This window comes from Pseudopodoces humilis, chromosome 4 (assembly GCF_049639895.1).
Source record: "Pseudopodoces humilis isolate 2021_Gansu_Grassland_sample_001 chromosome 4, ASM4963989v1, whole genome shotgun sequence".
NCBI lineage: Eukaryota > Metazoa > Chordata > Aves > Passeriformes > Paridae > Pseudopodoces > Pseudopodoces humilis.
The window spans coordinates 31845574-31867972 of NC_142203.1; the positions used below are offsets into that span (position 1 = coordinate 31845574).

General features: G+C 41.6%; 1 protein-coding gene across 2 annotated transcripts in view; it reads right to left on the reverse strand.

The window, feature by feature from the left end:
• LOC102112642 (metalloprotease TIKI1-like) overlaps positions 1–22399 on the reverse strand; it is a 79016-nt gene that overhangs the window by 24608 nt on the left and 32009 nt on the right. For both annotated transcript variants that reach the window (XM_088054198.1, XM_014259640.2), the window contains exon 3: positions 2060–2206. In XM_088054198.1, coding sequence (XP_087910324.1) covers positions 2060–2206 — 147 coding nt within the window. The remainder of the gene's footprint in view (positions 1–2059; positions 2207–22399) is intronic.

Genomic DNA, 22399 nt, shown 5'->3' on the forward strand with positions numbered 1-22399 from the left:
CAGGCATTTTTGCTCCACACAGAGTGTAGCAACTACTTCACCCCTCAAGGCACAAACAGTAGGACAAAACCCAAAGCAAGCTAAAAAATTACTTAACAAACTTCTAATGATGCATGGTGATTCATTTCTCTCAAAATATCATTTCATAAGCTAGCCAGATGGATTTTTCTTTTTTTATTCAAAGTCAACAAATACTATCATTTTGCCACACTGAAGATCCTAAATCCTGATTGCTCAGTTGAAGAAAATAAGTAATTGCCCCTAACTGCCTTCAACTACATACCTCTTTCTTAAACTGCCATAGGTATGACACAACTATAATGATAATTATGCTCTTCTAAGAGAATCTGACTGCTATCAGAGCCCTCAGGCTGCCAAAGAATAACTGTGCTATTTGAAGTAGTTAAAAAAAAATCCCTAAGAGGGCCAGATTTTTCCAGGAAAGAACGCGTTACCACCTCCAGTTGCCCTGTCATGACGGTATCTTTTTAAAAAGCTGGCTTCCTCCCCTGGGGCCCCCAAGGACAGCTGTGGCTGCACATTACCCTGACCTCTTGCCAGTGGAGAGTAAACATGGGTCTCCAATAGTTGCAGCAATCCTGGCTTTTTGAAAGTAGCTTTAGGCACTCAGTTATGGGAACAGTTAACTGAAAGGCTTGCAAATGATGATTTCTGGAGAGCAGAGCCACTAATAAGCCAGGAGCTTTCCCTAGCAAGGCTGCAGTAGATGAAGAGACTTTGGAGCCACTAAGAGACCATTGGAGTATTTCCAAAGGGTAGTTAGCCCACAGATGACAGTAGTCATCTACTGGGCAAGCATGGAGTCAAATACAACTTACTTAGAAGTTCTGCTTAAAACATATACTGACAGTTTTGCAAACTATCAGTATTCAGCTCTGATGCCAAGGAGAGTGCCCTGAGGTGGAGCCCCTCACATTAAGTAAAGGACAGTTGTTCTCTTGGCAACATGCATGTCTCAGAAAGAGCTACTCTCTCCAAGGACCTAGGGTCAATGTCTGCAGTCTGTAACATCTCCACAGGATAGTGATGCAGCATCTGCACCCTCTTAAAAAGCTGTTCTCCTCTGAGAAATCCTTTGAAACCTCTGCATGGAATACATAGTGTAAAAGCTAAGCAGTATTAATGACCAGAATGCCTGCACCTGCAGGAGGGTGCAGCAGAAGCAGCAGCAGATGCAAAGCTTGGCACCAGAGAAGCAAGGACTGACTGCAGCTCTGCACCATATGTATCAAAGGGTGATAGCAATATGGTTATTCAGCACAGAAAGCTCAGGTATCAACACCTGCCTTTTCAGCACTCTAAGGACAGAGCTTGTGTTTTCACAGATGTGCACAAATTGCCAGGCAATACCTCACAGACAAGAACAGAGAGGCCTGATGTCTCAGTCCGAGGTTAGTTAATCTAACAGCCCAAACAGGCCAAATTGGTCCCTGCTGGGCATTTTCTCATGGTTTAAAGATCAGTGTTGCATTCCATTGTGCTGCTTAGGAAACCATCTCCATAAACCCAAGTCTGTGAGGTCTCAGAAGGCCTCTTTTCCTTCACCATTTCTCTTCTTTGGGCCTTGTCCACAGCACATAACCATACTGACAGAGGACACAAAAAACCTTGTAACTCGTCCAGCCTTACATAGGCGTCCAAGTCACAAGTGCATTTCTCTCTTCCTATTCAGACAAGAGAGCCTGCTGTTGCTCTCTGTTGGAATTAAGTTTGCTCATACCTAAGTTAGTATAATTCCACAGGACCCTTAAGAAAGTAAATTATTAACTCATAAAGCTTTGATGCTACAGCAAACACGGCACTCATCCAAAAGGGAAAGCCAGTTGCACCTTCAGTGTTTGCATGCAAGAGAGAGCTTGAGTTGGTGCAGATTTCTGGAAAAGAAGGTTTGGGAAAGCAGATGTGCCAGGGAGCCAGCAACATGCCCCTGGCCCTCACCCAGAAAGGGCCTGCCTGAGGAGGGACAAGCACACGTGTTACAGGGATTAGCGCTACAGGGAGATGTGCATAGTAGAAGGGCTGCAGTGGCAAGACTCACTTGAGAAGTGTCATGGTTGAAGATGATGGAGGTGAGGTCCCCACAGTTGTAATGCTTGATAAGGTCTTCTGTCGTATAGGGGATCTGGAAACTGCCTGCTCGGAGGCTCTCCTGCTGCAAGAGAGTCTGATTCAAAGCAAAGACCACCTGAGGGAGGGGGAGAAGGGAGGAAAAGACAGAGTTCCTGGTAAGTTCTCTTTTCATCCCATGAGGAGGTCCCAGACACACAGCCACCTGCTGAAGGCTCTCAGCAGCTTATCCTGCTCTGAGCCTGTCGGTCTAGACATCACCAACCCATGCATCCTTTGCCTCCTACAGCTCCACAGGTACTCATATCTTGGATCCTGGCTGATCAGAGGGAATGGACTCACCACACTTAACTCAATGGGGTTTTGCCTGTGACTTGATTAATACAGATGATACGAAGGGGCAGGCTGAAGCAGGGGCAATCCTGCTCCCTTAGAAGACAGTTTGCCTGACCACCACAGAGCCCCAGGGCCTGACAGGCTCCTAGCCACACAGCTCCTCAGCCACCTATCTGAATTAAACATGGCTTTTCCTTGTTTAGGCCCTTCCTTTCTCATCTGCAAGAACAGTCACAGGCTGTTGTTTCCTGCTTTGTGTCTCCTCTAAGACACTGCATCTATTTCAGGCACAAATGGCTCTCTGGATTGGGCCAGAGAATGCAAACATTCCCATTCCATTTGCCTCAAGGAAACTGTCTGGCTGCCACAGCTCCTACCCCAGGGATCTTTCTGTTGTCAGTAAAGAGAGATCAGAGAAGATCACCCTCCAGAAGCTGCTGCCTCCCCACCTCCAGCACAGCAGGGCTCTCCCAAGGCAGTGGCCTCAGGGCCTGACACTGGCTGCTGGTCCAACTCTCCCCTGCCTCAGGCAATGCACACCCCATGAGGACCATAGCCCCTTAAAAGGGACAAGAGAGAGCACTTTGCACCAACAGGTGTCTCTGAAGCCAAACAGATGTAGAATCTCTGTACCTCTAGTCAGCTGCTCCAACCACTGCAGAAATTGGTCACCAAGCCCCAGAAAGGCAGGAAGCCAAGGAAGGACTTGTGGTGGAAATTCCCCAGGCTGAACATGGGATGCCTGTGGGCACCTTTGAATGGAGCTGTACAGTCCTGTGCAGGGAGCAGCCCTCTTTCAGCACCTGGCAAGTAAAACACTGCCATCTCTTCTGAGCACATCTCTTTGTGCTTACACTCATGCCACCACTGGTTTTCACACCAAAACTCAACTGTAACAAGCTTTCCAACTACCTACTGGTTTATTATTTTTATTTTTAAAGGAAGTAAGCTCAGATATACTGCTTTGAATTTTTTCAAAGATTACTCATGACAGTTTTATTTTCTAAGATCTGGTTACTCTGTGTGTAATTAACTCCTCCTAGACATTTGCCTCAAACACCATCAAAGGCATTCTAGAACTGAAAGTGTTTGCCAACACTATGAAACTCACACATGAGTAAGCATACTCAATGTACTGAGACTATGTAAAACAAATTTTGGGATTACAGAGCAGATGTGGAAACAAACAGGTGCAACTTTCCTCCCCCAGAGCAACCATCTGTCTTCTACAGAAAGGTGCAAATTCCACCAGACTTGAAATCATGCTGTCCCCACTACAGCTAGACTTACCTCTGGATCCAAATCACTGTGTATGTAACCCAATATGAAAGCACATAACATAGCATTAATTCTGGGAGGGTGAATACCAACATTCACTCACATCACATGTTTGGAAAAAGGGAAAGAATTCACTTTGTTGGTAAAAATTGCACTCAACTAAAATAACTCCAGGGAGACACTCTGGCAAGTTACATCAAACTAAGCCCTGGCTATCTTGAAAAGGACGTCTGTTACATTTTAAAGTAAACTGGACAAAAACAAATTGAAACTACTTTATGTCTGAACAAAGGTTTGAATGCAGGCTGGGGTTTATCATACTCGAAAGTAATCATTTTCCATTTGTTTGGCTTCAGAGAACTCCTATGGATGCTATTGACCAGACAACATTCACTGAGAGACAAGCCAAATCCATGCTGAAAATATGGGATTTCTACAGCCATGACTGCTAGGTCATGCCAGGAAAATGTCATGTGTACAATCAGCCAATCCAGTAGAATGCATTTCCATGGGAATGGCCTATTTTCAAGCTATTGGACACCATCTGCTTGATTATTTACCATTAAAGCTGTACGTCCTTTTCCAGACTTTGAAACTATAACCAGACATTCCCTGTCCAGATAGCAGTCAGGAAATGCAGCAGCCTCCTGAGCTAGTCAGGTAGCTCTGCCTCAATGTAGACTAAGCACATCAAAGAGTCTTTGCAATCTTTACTGTTTGATTTTCATCCAAACACAAACCAGCAGAGGGTAACTGGCTTCTGGGGAGAAAACACCAGCCTGCTGGGTGAGACGTGAGAAAAAATCCAATCTTCCTCCCTTTGCTATACCACTGCAGCCTGTACACTTGCTCTGCATGCTACCCTCAGGTCCATACAGATTTCTTCCCTCCTCCCTTGCCTCCAAACAGACCAGGCCTGGACTGCAGCAGCCAGGCCAAGCCATACAGGCATCTTCCTTCCTGTGAGCACACAATAAGCTGCAAAGAGCTACATAAATCTGCCCCGAAAGCACAGCATAAATTTCAATGATGACCTATAGTTACGGAGGATCACACATTTCACAAGAATAAAGGCAACTCACCTCCTCTTCCTCCATATCTCTAATCTTACTGCTGGTATGAAAAAAAACTGCCCCAGTGAGGCAGTTTTGGCAGCTCTATGGCCTTTGCTAAGACTACACCTTTCTGTTTGGAGGTGTGAGAGTTGATATGGACATACGAAGAAATTTCAGGATGGCAGCAGCTGAAGGGCTTGCCTACCCTAACGGGAAAGCACAAAAGACCCTTTACAATGAGGTTGTTCATGTTTCATCTCGAAGAACAAAGTGTCCCAGCTCACTGCTCAAGGCTCCTACATCCCATCCTAACCACAACTGCTTGGGGACAGAGCATCCAGCATCCTGCATGGGATGCCATGGCCATATTGGTGTTTTGTGTAGCAATGCATCAGCCATTTTTCTTTGTCTTGGAGGACTACAGACTGTCCCCTGACAGCTCAGACTTCACCACAAGCAACATCTTTCCCCACTCAGACCTAGACCTGCATCCTATCACTGTACATAGTACATGAGGGAGAAGCCACACAAAAACTACCTGAAGTCCCCCACCTAGAGAGTGGGCCTCCACCTTAGTGCTGTGAGGGACAGAGGTGGTCTCCACTCCTTTGAGGACAGCAGCAGCAGCAGCTCAAGTCCTTCTGTACCAGCAAGAAAAGTCAAGATACAACAAAGAGGCAGAAATCAAGGGAGCATCAATGTCCTTGACAATTAGCCCTCCCTAATGAGTTACAGTAATTCATTCATCAGGCTTTGCACAGCTGGAGTATAGGAAATTCTATCGCCAAAAATACTCTCCACATCAGCTGGTCTGAACAGAACAATGGCATCTGCTGGAGAGGAGATGATGGCACACCTACTGAATAACTACACAGGATTACAATTTACCATCAGCATGAGTGTACAGCCTTGCAAAGCAATGTGATATCTCCTCTCAATACCTCTATCACTCTACCTTCTTGGGGTAACTTAAACTCAGCAGAAAGAACAGGGGATGTGAGGGTAAAGGGGCAGGAACTGCTTTCGGTATCAGATGTTGCTTAAAGCTCTTCCCTGGTGAGAAGGTTATCTTCAGTAAATAGTAATGGATAAACATTGTCAGGGTCTCAAGAAAAGGGAAGATTCCTGAACCTACTTTTCGTAAAGGATGCAATTTACTGAGATGGGTCTTGCTCAGAAGTTGGTAATTCATTATCTGTCATTACCTCTCAAAGAAAACATCAGATTAGGTGCAAAGTGATGCTTGAAGAAGACCACAGCAATCAAACTCTGCAAATTTGGTATCAGTCTTGTTTACCAGATGTGAAAATCTGAAGAAAGTCAACAGAGCATGAAAAGCAGGGACCAGATCAGCAGCTGATTGGAAATTGCTATATTTGCTAAGCACAAATACTGCTTGCCTTCTGAAATCCCCATTCGATTCTGCAGTCCTTTCAATGCTACTAATTCCAGGCAGTTAAGAAAACAGCAAATATGAAAGGTTGAAAAGAAATTTTCAAGTTTGCTTAGAAATCAAACCCAAGAATTTGGGTAGATCTGAGTTCCTCCAGCAGGCGGTACAGAAAGTATGCCTCTGTCTTACAGGTATCTCTTTCATTACACCATTTTACTGTTTCCAAGATCCTTCCTGTGTTGGAATCCACAGAAATCACTCTACATTCATCCCCCTTGCAAAACTATTCTTCCTTATTTCACACACCCCCTCCAGCAACTCTATCCTACTCTGCTCCATTAAGTGTATTCATACTAGCATCAAAGCATCTTCTGAAAAGATGTATTCGGAGAACAAAAGTAACAAGTTTATTAGAAAGGGATTTTTTTTATCTCCCACCTCCCATTTTCACTGTGATCTCTGTTTTCCCCTAACCCTCTCCCTTTTACTGTGGAAAAAATCGATTAAGCTCTCTAGTATACATATTGCTGCAAACCTCATTCTCCTCCTGGAGATTTCTTCAGCTGTCAGGAGACACTTGTCCCCTTTGCTAGCATTGTTGGAGTAGCCTGCTAGGCTAAGGGGGTGGGGAAAAGGGAGTTAGAGCCTGGCAGATGCCTTTTTTGTCAAAGACAAAAGGCCCCCTGCCATCCTCTCCACTTTTCAGTACTTTCATCCACACTGGATCAAAGTGCTATTCTGCATATGAAAGGAACCTGGTATTATTTGCCTCAAATTAGCCTATCGCCATCCCGCTAGCCTCCAAGTCTTCCCAACAAAAGCACTCACATCTGTTCCATCATTTGCCTCATCTTCGGGTTTAGTTTTTTTTTTCTTTCTGCTCTTAGTTTTTGAGGGCCATTCAGCCCCTTGAATTATAGTCTGGGGAGCATCTTCCTTGCTCTGGGATCGCTCAGCCGGACAATTTGCTTTTAATTGTCTTAAGGAATCATGGGCAGCTTTTGAGTACTTCCCAGAGACTAACTGCATCCATTACAGCTTCCATTCAGCCTCTTCAGCCAATTCTTTCCCTTTTTCTCCTCCTTCTCAAAAGCATGTTTCTCTCCTTGCTCTTCACCTGGAGGAGACCACTGCTTCTCTGGGCCAATGAACACTATTGCCCCAAATCAAAGCAGGCTTTAAATCAAAAGCATCATGACTACCAAAGTCAATAATCCTCCTTTGTCACGGTAATGATCCAGGAGGCCAAGTGTTGAGAAGAAAGCAGGATTTCTTGCTCCACTGTGATGCAGCTCCTTAGAGGTCTGGTGAGCCTTCAGCAGAAGATTGGGACTGGCAATGGCAGAAGCTGGAAGCCTGAACACACCTACCATGAGGAGCTCCTGCACACACAGGTGGGAGAAGTCTGATTTTGGCATGGGCTGAAAATGGCAAAAACAGGTTTAACCCACCATCTGCAGTATTCAGAGCAGTATAAATCATTTTCAGAACTGTTTCTTTAGTAATGAAGAGAAAACAATGAAGCAAATTCTCAAACTTGGACCACTTCCAAGAAAGATTGGATTGAACGCATTAGCAGAGACGGGTCCCTAGACCCACCCAGCAGACATGAGACAAACAGTGAAAGTCAATGAAACAAAAGGAAATGGAAACTATTTTGCGTTACTTATGAGTTACACATTTCCCATGGGCTTAGTATTATTCATATTTGTGGGTTTTTTCTCAAAGCCAGCATTGCAAATAGAGGGAGCACCTTTTCTGCAGGATCATCCAAGTCACTTAGATGACATCCAGTTTGCCTCAAGTCAGACAAAAAAGATGCTGACACAGGTAAAGGCAGCAAAGAATATGATCTCAGTCTCTGCTGACAACAACTCACACTAACACATCTTATGCTAAATTCTTGCAGTCTTTCCAGGACCAAACAGAAGACACTGGAAGTTCTCAGTTGTTGTCTGGAATTTAAGTGGGAATAAACTAACCCATAACATAAACTAACATAAACTAACCCATTTTCAACTAAGAGCTATAAAAACACAGCTTTAGAAGCAATTAATTTTTCATTCTCTTCCTATTGCAGAAGAATGGCTGATAATATTGAATCAAAGAACACTACCTCCAGCACTGCTGGAAGAAGTGAAACCCATTTACTTGTAATAGACTGCACTAATACATAGCCTTTTGTCTGAGAAATTTACACTGATTTACAGTGTAAAATATAATTTTTATGTTTCCATTGACAGCAGCAGAAAAAAACGCCCCACTATGTGCTGGATGTGGAATAAGACCAGCAGTGTATAGACTGTTCCCATTTCTTAGGTTGGCTTGTAATTCACACCTGGGCACTGCCAAGACCTTGCTGGAACTTGCTCCCATCTTTCTATAGGATTAATTATGTGGTTATGAACCTGTGGTTGCACTTATCCTGAGAACTCTCTATCTAAGCTTATTGGGATTCCTCCACGGTCTGCAGGAATCTCCCAAGCTTTCATGAAGTGTATTCTCATAAAAAAAATCCTTGAACTGGTGATCCAAATTTGCACATTACTACAGAAAGATTAAACTTTTCTTTTTTTTTTTTTAATTCCATCTTTGTTAAAGATTTTGTAAATGTTAACGAAATTTGTTTCTAAAACCTTCACATTCAAATGTTCACCAGATATATTTTTACTTCAAGAAAGAGAACTAGGGATTAGCCCTTTATCTTATTTCAGCTTTCTACAGTCCTGAAGCAAAGTGGAAGGCAAAAAAAAAAATCCCTCCCTATTTTCTATTTTACTACACTTAGAATTCCTACCTGTCTCCTACTCAGCATTTCTTCAGTTAGCAAGGTCCAGCTTCAAAATGACTGGGAACAATGGAAAGGAAATAATAATCCTGATTTCTCTTAGAATATACTCATTTTCCAATTCACAGAACTGTCTAACCAGTATACTAATAGCAATTGTTTCCTTCTTTTGCCCAATACTTACTTAATTACTTACTAAAAGAACCATCTCAAGACTGTATTAAAAGAATAAGCAGGTTGCATAGTAAAAAACCTGAAACTAGGGTTTCCTCAATTGAGACTAGCTATACTTTCAAAATTCATCATCTGCAATGATGTTTTAGTTGGCATTTTGTTTGTTTGTTTGTTTTAAATAATCTTCTGCTAGAACAGTTGCTTTGATCCACCTCCTTCTTCTTCCTTTCCACTGGATAGTCTTAAATGCAGTTGAAGCAAAACTAAAATCCTGAGGTTAATAAAAGAGACTTATTTTTTTACAGTTTTTTACATCCATACAGGAAAATTCTCTTAGAAAGGAAACAATTTGGCTTTCCAACTGTAGAAAGATTGTACAAAATGTAGAAATTATGACACTTCACTGTGTTTGTGACTGTAGGGAGTAAGCTAGTAAAACTACTGAAGACTACCTGTCTTTCACAGCTTCAAGGACAACACTTAGAAGCACTTTTTATCTTCCTAATCCCCAATTACAGAAAATAAACAAACTTGGTATTAATGACCTGGGATTCAGCCACCATGTTTTTTCACTCAGTGCTCACAGATGCTCTTTGGAGTGCTGCTAGATGAAAGAAAAATTCTTACAAGTCCCTGCTTGCCTTCAGTATTTTTTTCATTTGTACTCTCTTCCACAGGCCATGTATAACTTAGGACTAAACAACAGTTTGGAAGATTTGTCCCAGAAGTAAACATGCCTTAGAAATTTAGAATACCGAACATATTCTCTAGGCCTTTTTTTTTTTTTTTTTTTTTTTTTTTTGTGGAATGGAATCATTCAGAACACATATTTTTAATAGGCTGGAATGCTTCCCCCTCCTTCTGCAAGAGTGAGGTACGTTACTTGGGAGATTCCTGTAAATGTGAGCAAATCAAGATTATAAGGTTACCAGAGTAAACAACTTAACCCAGCAACATCATGAACAGGCCCAGACAGTTATCATATGTATTCTGGTAACCGTGCAACAAGATCTTTGGATTTTCCTGAAGTTCTGCCAGCAAGGAAAGCATGTTCTGCATAAAACATTCAGCACTGATAGAACATTTTTCCACTCAATGGAGCAATTAGGCCAGGACTTTGGCTGCTGTTCTAAACAGAACAATTTTGAACCAATGTTTAGTTGTAGTCAACTAGAAGCATCTTTAAGAGAAGGTTTTGTCTTTCCAAAGAAGCACAGCAGAGAACCAGATGGGTACAGGAGTGAAAGGGAGAATTTACATTATATTTCTATGTTGTTATATATTCTTAGACTTGTAACAAAAAACTTCACACAAGAACTGAGGGAATGGTCCCTAGCTGGTTTCAGGAAGACCAAAGCCTGGAAGTTCTCAATGCAAAAGCCTTACAAGAGGAATAGCTGACAAAATTTTCAAATAGTGAGACACAGACCTAAATATGTGTTCTTCATACTAACTGTGAGCTCAGTCACACACAAAAAAAATAGCATGTCCCAAGGTAGGATGGCAATTTACAAGCCACCAGCTGTTCAGTGAGAATCCTCTGAGATGATATTCTTGGAATGAGTCACCTAGATCCACTGCCAGATGGCACCTCCACTCACCTCCCTGGCTGTCCACATTAGGACATGACCAGTTGTCCCAGTTCAGCCAATACACCAAGCTGCCTTTGTGAAAAAAATCTAAAATATTTTGATTTTCAGAACCAGGAAAATCCATCTGCTGCCAATGCAGTCAGGGAACTGCTGATTGTTTGGCACTTCTGAGCAAAAGGCTAGAAAGTATCTGGGCAGTTTTGTTTTTTCTCTTTGTTTTGTTCTTGAAAAGGATTGTTGCATGCCAAAAAGGACCCCTCAGAAATTTTAGGTGGCTGTCTAAATTCAGCTGATTTGCAAGATATATCAGGTGTCAAAATATGGAAGATTTTAACTTGTGGACTTCTGAGCCAGTTTCAATGCATTCAAAGCCAGAAGAAAAGATTCTTATTTTCCTATGCTAGACCTGAGACTTGTCCACTGTACTATATGCCTTAATTATTCAAATTCCCCTGCTGCCCACATTTAAAAATAAAAGTGTTGTATCATCAAAATGTAACTGCAGTCCACCAAGATATGAAGGCAGAAGGATGATAGCTCAAATTGGATAGCAGAAGCTTTATTAAAGGTATCCTCCATCACTACCAGTTGAAAAAAAAAAAAAAAAAAATGTATCGCAAGATTCACAAGAGTTTGTGGGGCAAAAAGGGCAAAAAGGCCATGAGAATATCTCTGAACTCAAACCTTTCAGAACTACTGAACAGAAATTTCTTAATCATCTCAGTGAACAAGAGAGACAACTGTTCCAACAGCTAACTTCTTTAGCACTTTTGAGCCCTAGATAGTCAAATAATTTTTTTAAAGGCCAGGGCAGTCCCACAGCAGTTCCAACACACAGTCACACACACTTACCGTCAGGGTAAGTGTCCTGGATAAACATTTGCTCAAAGATCCCTGAGAAAAACAGAGCTATCTGCCAAGAGCTCAGAATTTTTGCAAAGTCACCGTGATTACATAAGTCTGACTGTCAAGATTAAAATGGTCCAAGATAAGCAGGCAGGCTCTGGGGTATGATGAAACAAACAGCAGCAAGAACAAAGGATGTCAGGATTTATCTTATGGACATGTTAGACTTTGGCCTCAAAGTGAATTACTGGGTAGTTTTCCTGGGCTAGGCAGGGCAACGCTTTTCAGAAATTATGTAAAAAAGCAACAAGCTTTGGTGCAAAAGATTGAAAAGGTACAATGGGATGTGAATTGTCTTTCTCCAAACCCAATTTGGAAAATAACAAACAATACTGTACAGCAGTTGCTTAGGAAGTAGTTGCTAAAACTGTGACAAAAACAAAACAAGCAGATAATCAGGAAAAAAGAATTCAAGCCGCTGAAATTCACCCTGCCCAAGCTAGGTAAATTCTGACAAGCTGTACTTAGACTAGACTATGGGATCTTTCCCAGGTATTACCATGTGACTCAGTTCCATAGTTTTGAACAACAGCAAACAACAACTGTACAGCATAGGCATGAGACCTGTACTACAAAAAGCCTACTCTTAAAACTCACATTTGAATGAGAACACACCACATACAAAGTCTTGGGTTAAATTTCACTACTGTTATCCACCCCAAATTTCTGCTGACGTATGTCTCCCTCCTGCATCAATCATTACATTGTTAGGAGTGTGCACCTTCTCAGTGTCAGGCAACACCTACTGGAGCTCCTTACGCCTCGGTCTGTTCAGTTAAAATCTGAGATGCAGGTCCACAAGCCTTGTGTTTATGCACTGTTGTGACACTGGATTAAGGATAAAAGAGTTCAGAGATTACCTCACTCTGGATTGTGACACAGAATAAGTAACATAAAGCAGATACTCAGCCCTTGCAATATTCTACATATCCCGCATCATATAACTTCTACAGGGTTTTTTAAAATATTCATATGCATGAAAGGATTAAAACACTCCTCCCAAACTCATATGCAAAGAAAAAAAAGCTGGAATTGAAAAACTTGTGTCAAAATCCATCACACAGAAGAAATTCTTATAAACATGAACTACAAATTCTTAATTTGATCATTTTAGGAAAAATGCTGCCCTGATGGTATTTTTTACTCATCTGTAAACTTTCTAACTAACAACCGTTTCTGACACAAAGTTGCCTCCTAAGAATAGGACATGTGGTGGCTGAGAGCCAGCGAGGCAGGCTGGCAATCTCTCACCAGAGTCATTACCTGTGCAGGCCCCTGTGGACCAGGTTGTGTCACAGCCCTTCTCCAGCACTATACACACCAGTATGCCACAACACACAGTGCACCTCAACACTGCCGTGTTCTCACACTGCATTCTGCCAGCAGTCTCTTTCCAAAGTGGTGCTTGTTTGCCCTCCAAAGCAGCCCTAACTCAAAACTTCCCCTTCCTTTCTAGCAGACACTCTTTTCTCAGATGCATTGGCTTGCTTTTTACTCAAGTCCACACTTGGGAGTTTTTTTGCCTCCTTACACATGAGCAGGACAGGGACTCACTGACAATAGAGAAACGTCAGTATTACTTCTTGCCTAATTTTTTCAGACAGAGCAGTATTTCATCTGGGAAGATAAGCCCACAGGAGCCCTGCTAGTGTAGGAATCTTCCCAGACATTGCCTTAAGAACACTCATCCAAAACCACTCCTCAACCAAAACCAGACTTGTGTTTCTCCCAACTATGCCAGTTTTTCAGGCTCTGCACCATTCAAGATTTAATAAAACTAAACAGAAACCTAATAGGACAAAGAGATTTCCTGTTCAGAACATGTCGTATTTATTGTGTTGTTCAATGCACTTGATGCTGAAAAGTAAATTCACATCAAACACCTTGTTTGGAAACCTTATATAGAATAACATCTGTGACAGATCAAATGTGGAAAGAAATCACCATCCCTCAGAACTGCATTTCAAGCTCTTATATAAATCCCAAAAAAACTCCCAAACGTGGTCACACTTCCAGAACCTGCTGAGAAGTCTGAAATTAATGTAAATAGGAAATTTAAGTTTTTTAAGGGATTTTAGAAGCCATTGGATACTTCGCACATCAGCCCCACTGTAATCTGTATGAGCCCAAACTACAGTGAGTGCACATGTGAAATTCAAGCATAAGAGGACAGTAAAGCCTTTTGTCATGTGCATGCACACCACAATCCAAAAATTCAGCCCTAATCAGCTACATACTTCCAGCTGAACAATGCTGAACATTAGACACTTGCTTGTGTCTCACTTTGCTGCTTCTACTTGCTTTCTTGCACTCAAAAATAGGACTTCACGCTATACGAGCACATTGAGCTAGTCATGATACAGTGGCTGAAACCTTTCTTCTTGTTGCACAAACCAGAGCTCCTTATAAATTCTCTTCCATTCCAAGCCTCCTTTTCCAGGCTTAGTCTTCTTCTGCTTGCTTGTGACCTGCTGGCATCCACTTTGACTGTGTGACTATCCAAATAAGCCACTGAATCAATGAAAGTGCCATTGGTGGGCTGGAGACCTGACAAGTCTAGTCAAGAGCTCACTCAATTCAATGTTCCCAGTTTTCTGCTGCTCCAGAGGTGGGAAGAAGGGTAGGATCCTTTCCTGATGGTCACATGCTAAGTGCTGTCACATTTGCTTTTTAGAATGAGGCTCTCCATACCTCCCGGACGCAACAGCAAAAGGTGTCAATATTTCAGTATGAAATTCAAGTTGCAAGGTGATGCATCAGATTCTCCTGACATGACAATATTGATTCTCTGCCTGCTGATAAGAAGCACTGTGGAAGGAAGTGCTTGCACAACCATCCATAAATGGTGAGAATGAGATCACAGGGAAACAACTCACTCCTTTGGTATGTCCTCTGATCAGGATCAAAGCTTAGTTAGTACCAAACCTAGAACCCCAATCCTCCGCAGCCTGTACTACAATCCCCCTGTACAATTCCTTCCAGGACACCTTTCAGATGAAGTGGACAGAACAGATACCTCAGAAGAGTCCTGCTTGTCTTGTTTACACCAGAGCAGTGCAAGCTCACAAACACAAAAACAGCAGTGCTGCTGCTCAAAAGGCACAAACCTGAGTCCTACAGCAGACTCTCAGTTAGCATGTCCAACTGCATGCACAATCCTGAACGGCTCAAATCAAGTAAAACAAAGCTTGAAGGCTGTACACCCTGGCAAGTAACTACCTCATCCTCTATCCTTGGCTAGGGAAACAAGACATTTCAGCAATGGAACATGGCATTTCCCTGAAGTTTTCTTTTTGCAAGGACAGTCAGATAAATGTCAATCAAAATCATAAATGTGTTCCCAGCCTGTCTGCTAGAGATACACACCCTCTGCTGGGAATGTATCACCCCTCTGCAGAGGCCCTTAGGAAATATTTTAGCACATTTATCTTTCATCCAGGATGAAACACAGATACAATTTTACTTATGTTTCAATTCATCCAGGCCCGTGTTTTCAGTTTACTCAGCAATAACACAGCTCTGCTCTAGAGGCCCTCAAATTTTTGTCAGCACAACCTTTTATCTTGAATGGCTCCATGAAATTCAAAAGCCACCAGGCCAACCCTCAGTACATCGTGTCAAAGATGTATTTGGTGCAGCACAGTGTTGATTTAAATTTTGGTCAGACAGAGGAGTCATCCAGGGATACCAAGTGATTGTACATTAAATGGCTGCACATTTTGAAAACCACCATCAAAAATCAAACCCAAGCAATCATGGAATAAAATTAATTCATACTTTAAGCCTATCATAATTTTTTTCTGTGCTGATGGAGATGTTGCAACAGCACTGCACAGAATGGTCTGCAATTCTCTACCAGCAGAAAGGCCTAATTCAATTTTAGTTCAAAACAGCTGAAAAACTGTTTTTGATGTAAGTGCTGACATGTTTGACCTTCGTAACATTTGAAAATTGTTTTAATTCAACTTTCTGCTTAACAATTTCCAGGGACATGGCTTTTATCTTGTTAAAGACTGTTACTATATTTGCCTAGTTCAGTTTCTTTGGATCTCATTTGTTTTCCATGGAAGTTTAAACTGGCTGCCTAGCAGTTTGTATTATCCTGTGCTAGTTCCTTCAGAAGCCTTGGCTGTGTGTGCCTGTTTCTGCTGGTTTTGAAATTATTAGTTTTACCAGGCATCCTCTCACCCTCCCTTCATCAGTAAGTTTCTGACTAAATCAGTACGAGTTCTATTCTTATCCTGATCATCCATAACAGCACTGTTTTTAAACAAAAATATTTGCTTACTTCAGCCTTTCTGCCATGCTCAGATAGTCCAAGGCTGTTCTTTCAAGTCCTTCTCTCATCTTCCTCTCCTATCTCCACAGCTTCTGCTCCCCTGCTGCAAAATGGTGCAATGAATATTCATGCGTAATGAGGGATTCTGCGCCAGGACAGACCTCCTGGTGGGCAGTCCTCCAAAAACCTGGCCACCAGAAAAAAATATTTAATATATTTCTTGCTTATGTCCATTCTATTTTCTTATCACACTGATTAGACATCATAGCTTTATCTATCCTAGAAGCAAATTCCTATTTTTAATAAGTCAAAGAAAATAAGTGTTAAATAAGCACCAATCTGTACAGTTAATTTCCTTCATTTGGAAGGGAACGTAAGTAACAAAGCTTCATCTGCATCAGTAACTGTTTTGCCTAAACCCAGAGAGTCCTCTGAAACTTTTATCCTAGTTTTGAGTGCCAACTAGACATTTTACAGGTTACTAGAGGGGGCAGGAGAGGCAGTAGAAAGGGAGTCCCATGCTCGTCTTCTGTAAAGAGTTTTTGATAGTCTTTTAAATCCTTAACTGCTGACACAAAAAAATATCTGCTTCTGTCATGAGGGCCTTAATCCTCAGCCCCGTTCTCTTTAAAAACCAAGCATGGGGTGTTTTTCAAAAGTGCTGGCAAGCACTACAGCTAACACACAAATGAAGCCTTGCAGAAAGCACACACTCTCTGCAAGTGAGAGGGGAAAAACCCCATAGTTAACAAACAGCCCAAGTACTACCACCAGGTTCCCTTTCCACAGAGTGCCCAGATGGATGCACCAAGCCTGTTGAAATAGCTTACTGGGAGCTACCAGAGACTTGGACCATGGGCTCACTGCTGGTACTAAAGCTTCTAACTGCAAAAGTCCTCCTCTGCAGATGTGAAATATCACAATCTGAGACACACTGCTAGAGCTCCCAAAACACTTTCTGCTTCTCTTTCCAAGCAATGTGCACGAAACATGGACTTCATCTACAGCTCACATACCGCCCTGTGCTACTGGGCAGAGCTGTACCACTGCTTAGGAGTCTGCAGTCACACATGGCTTGGGACTTGTGTAGCACCACAAAACACACTGCATCCAGGATCACTGCACAGACTGGCACAGCTGAATGAACTAGAACACCATAAACCTTCCACATTTCATTTTACTCTTCGTATGTTCTGACAATATTTATTAAGTATTTCATATCTGGCAAGTGCTTATGGGATTTACTACATTTAAGGAATAAATGCACAGTTGCAATAAATTTGTAACATTTCTGACAAATTTAGGTTTCAAGCCTGTCATATCTCTTGAGCTTCCAAACCAGAAGGGCACAGAAATCAAAGGACTTTTCAGACTTAGAAATAGGCAGTATGTTTAGGCAAGTTAATTTATGAGGTCTTCCCAGGACAGGGGCTCTCGCTGCAAACTGAATGTGCCTTTCTGTAATAGGCTAAGGAGCTAAAAATAACAAAATTGATTGTGAACTCCTGGGTCTCTATCTCAGTATATGAAGATTTATTATGACAGGTTTTGGTGGGGTTTTGTTTTGTTTTCCTTTTTGGCCAGAGTTTTTCTTAATTCCAAGGTCAAAAAAGTCACCAGAATGTCCTCTTTGGAGATGGAGCAGAATTTCACAACAGCTATGGTAAAATGAAATTATAATCTCAGGTGCAAAATGTGGGAAGCAAAAATCAGGATCAGTACAAAGATAAACATGAGGAATTATTGGGAAGGTAGCCATACCATCACAGGATCTGTAGGTGGCAGGGCATTAGAAAACTTGTGAATCAACATGATGTTTTTTGCCGAAGCAGTTTCCAATAGTGTAATACATAACAACGGGGAAGTAATTAAGCAGTCCTGTCAAGGCCTCTGCTGGTCTCTTGCATCCTGTTTTGGATGCTACTGAGACAGAAACAAATGCAGAGTCCAGAGGAGAAAAGAAGGACTGTTCAGAGGTTTGGAAACATAAGCTACAGGAAAGGATGAAGATATTGGCTTAATCAATTCAGAACAAGAGAAGCCTGAGGAAAGAGACAGGCATCACCACAGTTCACTCTGACTAAACCAGTATGAGTTCTATTCTTTTCCTGATCATCCACAACAGCACTGATTTTAACAAAAATATTTCCTTTCTTCAGCCTTTCTGCCATGCTCAGATAGTCCAAGGCTGTTCTTTCAAATCCTTCTCTCATCTTCCTCTGGCCACCAGAAAAAATTATTTTATATATTTCTTGCTTATGTCCATTCCATTTTCTTATTGCACTCATTAGATTTCACAGCTTTATCTACCATAGAAGCAAATTCCTATTTTAACAAGTCAAAGAAAAAAAGTGTTAAATGAGCACCAATCTGTAGTCAATTTTCCCCATTTGGAAGAGAACGTAAGATAGTTAGCAAACAAAAACATCAGCAGTTATGGTCCACAAGGAGAAGACGTCAGTTTGCAACAGCAAGTGTGCTGGGTATGAGGTGAAGCAAAGACAGGAAGGAAAAAAGAGGAGTGGATTTCTCTGAGCTACTGTACAGTCTCCAGCACTGTATTTAAGACACCATTAGCTTCATTTCCCTGCATCATTTTGGTTTGCCTCTACCTTGGGATAAGAAAACAAAATTTAATTTCCACTGACTCAGCAAGTCTTTTTAGCTGTCATACCCAAATGCTCTCACACTATAAAGTATCTGCTTCTTCAGGTGTGAAGACAGCAACTCTAGACAGAGTTAAACTAGATAAACTAGACAGACTGCGAGGAAAGGCTGAATTGCAACACAGATGTGATAGCTTTTCAGTCTTTGATGCCTAACTGTTCATGTGCTTACCACTCTTGTCAAGCTATATTCTTAAGGAAAGGATGCTCAAAAAAAATAGCTCATTTCAGAAAGTAAATAGGATACTACCTATGACCTGTATTCAGACCAAAAATAAAAAAGGCAAAAATGAAACAAGTTCTGTTTTTACAAGCCATACAAGAACACACAGGCAAAAGCAAGCAAGGTGCCTCAAACTGTCATTTCCTACAGTAGTAGGATCAATTGAATTGCTCAGGTCCATCTCCATTTTGAATTGACTTGGGGATTTCTGCCTTCTAAAAGGTTTCTAAAAGATTTGTTGCATTATTTTCCCAGTTATTTCTGAAACATTCCCCATCTCCTAGGTCAGGCTACTTTGCCCAGAACTTTCCTGTACCATGTGATACCAGAATACCAGGTCTTACCAGCCCTGCAAAAGTGCTTGCTGAAATGAAAGCAAGAGTTCTACTGACTGATAGGTTGAGCTTCTAGTCTTTTTTGCACATTTGTGTCTCCCTATTAAAAAGGTTTCAGCTGCAGCCTGTAACACTGTGCTGGTTTTGGCTGGGGTAGAGCTAACTTTCTTTACAATGTCAAGTATGGGGCTGTGTTTTGGATTTCTGCTGCACACAGGGCAGATAACATAGAGATGTTTTTGTTATTGCTGAGCAGGGGTTTTACAGAGCCAAGGTCTTTTCTGCTTTTCATATTGCCAAGATGGAGAGGAAACTGGGGACACAGAGAGGGTAGGTGACCCAAACTGACCAAAGGGATACTCCAGATCATGTGACATCCTGCTCAGTATTTAAGGCTGGGGAGAAGAAGGAGGAAGGAGGGGATGTTTTGAGTGATGGCATTTGTATTTTGAAGTCACTGCAAAGTGTGAGAGGGCCCTTCTGTCCTGGAGATGTGAAACACCTGCCTGCTGACAGGAAATGGTGAATGTATGTGTGGCATTTGCTTTTCCTTTTACACTATCTTTATCACAACCCGTGAGTTTTCTGTCTCTTACCCTTCCAGTTCTCTCCCCGATCCCATTCATGTGGGAATAAGCAAGCTGCTGCCTGGGACTTGGTTGCTGAGTTGCTGGCTGGGATTAAGCCACAACAAATACAAACCTGAAATTGGGTAAAAACCAAATACTGTACACACAATTATTAAGAGCCATCTAGAGCAGTGAAAATAAATGTATTCAGAGAGAAATTAATCTTCCCAAAGATTAATTTCTGAGAAGACAGACTATAGAAAATCATATGCTCCCACATAATTTTATTAAACTCAGCAAACCCACAAGATCTGAAATGTTTCTGTTTGTTACATGACACAATAATTCATCTTGGAGATTATTTACATAGTGGTGGTTATAATTTTCTTGGAATCTTGAGACCGGTGCTAATAAAATCATCCACACATATGAGCTTAGTAGCTGTCTGCAAAACAGCTGAGTCAGGAACTTTAATAACTGCCTACTGCCAACTGCAAGCACTTAACTGGTCCTTCAATTTCAATTTTATTAAATTAAATCTGTCAGTTTATCTTATAAACCTATTTAATACACCAAGTGTTATTGTTGAATTAGCTGTTAATTTTGTTACTTAACATAAATAATTTATGGATACCCACAAGCTCAGAGGCCACTCAACTTGTTCCTGTAGCAGACATACTCTCAAGGTATTTCTAGTAACCAGAAAAGGCTGCTGAAAGTGAAGACTGTAGAGAAGGGACTGCACTAATCTCTGCCACAGATGAGTCCCATCAACGAGTCCTTATTTCTTTGCCAGAGGGCAAAAAAACCCAAAAATCCCACTGAAATAATGTCTCACAAAGAGGGTTCTGATTTCCCAGTACTCCAATCCTTCTTGACAAATCATGTCTCTGCCAAACCCTATCTCTCAACTCCATGTCTTTCTCAGATCCCCTTCAAATGTGTCACCTCCCATCACACTGCTGCTTCAGCTTAACACACTTGAACAGGAATGTGTATCACAGAATCACAGAAATCACAGAATCAGCTAGGTTGGAAAACCTTTATGATCATAAATCCAACCTATGATCAAACACCACCTTGTCAACCAGACCAAAGCACCAACTGCCATGTCCCATCTTTCCTTAAACACCTCCAAGGACGGTGTCTCCACCACCTTCCTGGGTAGCCACTGTTCAGCCTTTCTGTGAAGAAAACTTCTAATTCCAGCCTCATGGAATTCACAGGTAGAGAGTTCTAGTCTTTCCCTACTGCCTTACACTGCCAAAAACTTGAAAGCATGAGAAATCTGTGTAGAACAGCTGGATCTTTTAATGACTGCCAAGACAGCAAGCAAACAGACGCTCTTGAAAACACTGGGCAGAAGGAAATCAAAGCTATCAGAATTTCAGAAAGATCCCAGGAAGCTTTCTGAAAATCAGAGTAATGTTTTTCAAAACTGGTGGTCCAAAGAGAATCAAGCTATGATTGAGTTCCTGTATATACGATTTTGCATTTCAAAAGTCCTGTGCCTCTTTCAGCCCAATTCAAAAAATCATTGGGAGTCAGTAGCTCTAAAACAAAATTTAACTTTTACATACAAATATAATGAGATTTAAAATTAAAAAATTTGAAGGCACAAAAAGGTCACAGTCCTTCTAGGTTTCCTGTTGTCACAAAATTAAAGTCACACTGCAATTCAAAACAAGTCAGATCTTCCCGAAACCTAGAAAAATCTAGTGGAAAAAAATCTTTTCCCACACACTTTTAGTTGTTCCTTTGAAAGCCAAACCTGAGAAAACATGATTCCTTGGCCTGTGGTTGTGAAAAATCCAGTGGGAAGAGAGAACAAGCAACAGCTACCAGGGCTGTGCTGAAAGACCCTTTAAGCTACAGAACTCAAGGACATGGCTTGTCTTCCTCAAGCGAGTCTTCCTCCCATTTTATTTCCTGTGATAACAATGCTATATCATGATAGAAAATATGAGTTGTATGTGCAAAAAGGTTCAAATCTCCTTTGACCTGAGTTACACCATGCACGTGTTTTAAAAAAGACAAAAAAGCCGCCGCCTGAGATCACTAGAAGATGATTGTTTGCACCTGACTTGGTCTATCCCACCATCTTTGCTGTAAGCATTAATCCATGGAAAAGATACTCTGCAAAGCACTTGGAAAGTAAGCCACAACCTCCACTCTGCTCTAGGCCAGAAAGCGTGGTGATGCTTTTCCTTGGCATCTCTGTTACATAGCAACACAGCTGAGAGCACAGCCAAACCAGCAAGAAGCAATCTTCTCACCTCCAGCACTCTGTTACATTGCACTAACAGCTGGAAAAATTACTTGTTCACACTCCTTCTGCAGTGACATCGATGATGGGGCTGTCACAACGCACGCAAAGTAGCAGTGAGGAGATTCAGACCTAGCATCTTCTAACAAACACTCTCACTGAAAAGAAATGGGACCCTTGAAGTAACTCTTTCAAAAATCCAGAATTATACAGATTTTGGGTTATCCCAGCAAAGACTTTTAGATGCAGACTGGAATGGAATATAAGAGTCCAAGCAATATTGACACTAAGAAGACTTGTAACCCACCTGACACTTTTCAAAATCTGCTTCAGCCAATACATACTTACTTATTTGGCAAACATCACATCCAGGAGCGAAGAAATGCTCTTCACGCTGCAAGAAGCCTACAGGAAATTGTGCATCACCTCCTGCACTATACACAAACCCATC